Source organism: Macrotis lagotis, chromosome 1 (assembly GCF_037893015.1).
Source record: "Macrotis lagotis isolate mMagLag1 chromosome 1, bilby.v1.9.chrom.fasta, whole genome shotgun sequence".
In the NCBI taxonomy this organism is placed as follows: domain Eukaryota; kingdom Metazoa; phylum Chordata; class Mammalia; order Peramelemorphia; family Peramelidae; genus Macrotis; species Macrotis lagotis.
Window position 1 is genome coordinate 233,125,737 of NC_133658.1, and position 3,424 is coordinate 233,129,160.

General features: G+C 36.5%; 1 protein-coding gene across 1 annotated transcript; it reads left to right on the forward strand.

Moving 5' to 3' along the window:
- Positions 1–481: 481 nt before the first annotated feature.
- On the forward strand, positions 482–1,426 carry LOC141487703 (olfactory receptor 2AG1-like). Its single transcript, XM_074187228.1, has one exon. It carries the CDS (start codon positions 482–484, stop codon positions 1,424–1,426), a length of 945 nt encoding a protein of 314 aa, XP_074043329.1.
- Positions 1,427–3,424: the final 1,998 nt, after the last annotated feature.

Sequence of the window (3,424 nt, forward strand, 5' to 3'; positions counted from 1 at the left end):
TGGTTTCATCTTCATTAGTAGTACACTAACTTCATTTTTTATTTTGTTTTATTCTCTTTTTGTCATATTAACATTGCTTAAAATTTTGTCATTTATAAAAAACTTAGTTATATTTATTAATTCACTATTTTTCTTACATGCTATTTTATCAATCTCAGGTCTAATTTTCATAATTTCAATTTGCTGATTAATTGAGGGGGTTAATTTCATTATTTTATACTTATCCATTATGAGACAATCAGTATATTTATCTGTTGCCAACTCCTTTAACAAAGTGGAAGCAAAATAATCAGAAGGCTAACTTAATGTAGTCTCTGAGATTGTTGACTGGATAGAAAATAGGGAGTTTATCAATTAATTGACTTTAAAATAAGAAACTTTCAATGTGCTCTGTTATCTAAAACTTAGAAAACTCCTTAGTCATTTATATACATATTTACTGAGCATTTGTCTGCTTACAGAAAATTGAGAAATCAGTGCGATGGAGCTCTCCAATATGACCTTGATAAACAATTTCTACCTTGTTGGAATTCTCCAGGAGACCAGGTACCCTGAGCTTGTCTGTGCTGCCATCACATTCCTATACCTGGTGGCTGTTGCTAATAACAGTCTTCTGCTCTTATTGATTGGTACAGACAATAGACTGCATGTGCCCATGTATTTCTTGCTCAGCCAGCTTTCACTTATGGACCTACTCTTCACAACTATCATTGCCCCTAAGACATTGGTAGATTATCTGAGTGGACAAAACACCATCTCTTTTACGGGCTGCGGGATCCAGATGTTCCTTGAACTGACAGTAGGTGGGGCAGAAGATATTCTGTTGGCTTTCATGGCATATGACCGGTATGTGGCCATTCATCACCCTCTAAACTATATGGTTTTAATGAGACCATCAGTTTGTTGGTCCATGGTGGCAATATCCTGGTTCTTGGCATTTTTGAATGCCCTTGTATATACCCTCTATACTATGCATTTCCCCTTCTGTAGAAACCAAGAGATTCATCACCTCTTCTGTGAAATCCTTCCATTACTAAAACTTGCATGTGCTGACACTTCCCAATATGAGCTCATGGTATACACAATGGGAGTGACCTTCCTTCTGATCCCCCTCTCAGTTATTCTTGCCTCCTATACTTTAGTCTTGACTGCTGTGTTCAATATGCCCTCAGCACAGGGAAGACAGAAAGCTCTCCTTACCTGCTCCTCCCACCTAACAGTGGTTGGGCTTTACTATGGAGCTGCCACATTTATGTATGTCCTACCCAGTGCTTACCATAACCCTTGGCAGGACAATATTCTTTCTGTGTTCTATACCATTATCACTCCAGCCCTGAATCCCCTAATCTACAGTCTGAGGAACAAGGATGTGCTAGGGGCCCTGAAGAACCTTATAGGGAAAGGACCCTCAGTATCTAAACCTTAGTATCTGAAAGTGAAGAGTATCTTGTTCTTAGTCTTGAGAACTAGCACTATTTACCAGTCCTTGAATTCTCCTATTTGTTTCTATCACTCTGGGAAATGCCTTGGATACTTTTGAAACCCATGATCTGAATTCATTGTTTTATTTTTTTCCATTTTAGATTTGGTCCCTAGCAGGCACATGGACTTCTGATTATGTGACCTCCCCCCCAACCCCCAACCCATTCAATATTCTTCAGTGGCTCCCTATTGTCTTCAAGTTCAAATATAAAAATCTCCCATGGTCTTTTAAGTCTCTTCTGTCTTCATTTTATCCTACCTTTTTTAGACTTCTTATTCTTTACTCCCTTCCACATACTTTGCAATACAGTGAGACTTTTTGCTGTTCCTCAAACAAATATTCCATCTCCCAACTCAAGGCATTTCCCCTTCACATTCCCTATGCCAAGAACTCTCTCCCTTTTCAAGCTTGCTTTTTTCCGCTGGATTCCATCAAGTATCAGTTAACATTCCACTGTCTTTCAGATATCCCATACTAGATACTCAGTAAACACCTTAATTTTCTTAAAGGCTGCATATTTCCTCTATAAATATATATATATATATATATATATATATATATATATGTATATATATATCTCAGGAGACCCCACATGTGTAGTTTCCCCATTATTATCTGTTTATATCAATTAGCCAGATAAACTTACTTAACTTTTATAGAAAAATTGCTCAAGTGACATTATAAAAATAGTTGGTCAAAAACACCTTCAATAATTTTAGGAACACATTTTTTTTCAAGAGTACAGAGTCCAGGGAAAAAATAAGATCAAATACAGAGCACACATGAGGCAAAAGAATTTTTGCAGTTCTAGGTTAAATGTTTCCTCTCATGGGACTTTTCATGAACTTTCCTTTATGCATGCTGTAACCTGAGTTCTTCATAAAGTACTAAAGCTGTCTTTCCTTATTGTGTCTGGTTTGTCCTCACCTCCTCATGTGGACAGTAACTAATGTTCAGACACCACCTCTGGGTTGCCAATGAGAAATCTAAATTTTATGCCCTTTTGAATTTTTCCCCCTGACCAAAGGTGGTAAGAGTAGGCAGAAGATTCTCTTTTATACCACAGGGGATTCCCAGGTGAATGACTTCTAAGTGCTTTTACCTCCTGCCTGGGCTAGCCCTTCCAAACTTGGGTTTGTAATGGTTTGTTGTTTTATACAAACCCCATCAATCCATTGCCTTTCTTTTCATTCAGTTAATTTAATCAAGTGTACACCTGTTTTGATTAGCTTAAAATGATTTTAATAGATACTTATTCCTTTCAGCTGATTTAAACTGGTTTGACTGATTTTTAATTTGCTTGATCAGGTTTAAAAATCATTTCAACTGGTTTTGACTGGTTTGAACTGGTCTAAACTGATGTTAACTAGTTTAAACTGATTTGACCAGTTGTAACTGCTTTAGACTAATTTTTTGTTTAACTTGTCTTCAGTTTCAACTGCCTAAGTCAGTTTTGAATAATTTAACCAGTTTTAACAAGTCTAAACTAATTTTGAATGATTTGAATCAGTTTTAACTGGTTTTAATTTGTTTTCACTGGATTTTACTGCATTTCACATTGTTATAGTGAAACTTTGTTCAAAGCAATTTTAAAAGTTTAAACATATTGTTACTTTTTGTAAGGGACTGTTGCATGTGGGAGTACTGTAATCTTTCATCACCTGGTGTCCTCCAGCACCAGAGCCTTATTTTACTAGTTGATTGTAGAATGCCAGGAGAGTGGAATTGAACCAGGAATTTCAGAGGATATTTAAGCATTTGCATTTTGGTAAATAAACTGAGATCTTGGAGAACTAGGAGAACTTTAGGGAGAACTTGGAGAACTTTTCATCCTTGTCTCCTGCCTCTTCAACATTCACCTGGGAAAGGATATGCTAGCGGCAGTAACCTAACACTTCCTGAGCAGCTAGTCTAAAAGGAACATAACAACTTTTAAAAATC

Bases quoted from the DNA above. Each gene is read 5' to 3' on its own strand.
- LOC141487703 (XM_074187228.1), top strand. From the start codon at position 482: ATGGAGCTCTCCAATATGACCTTGATAAACAATTTCTACCTTGTTGGA.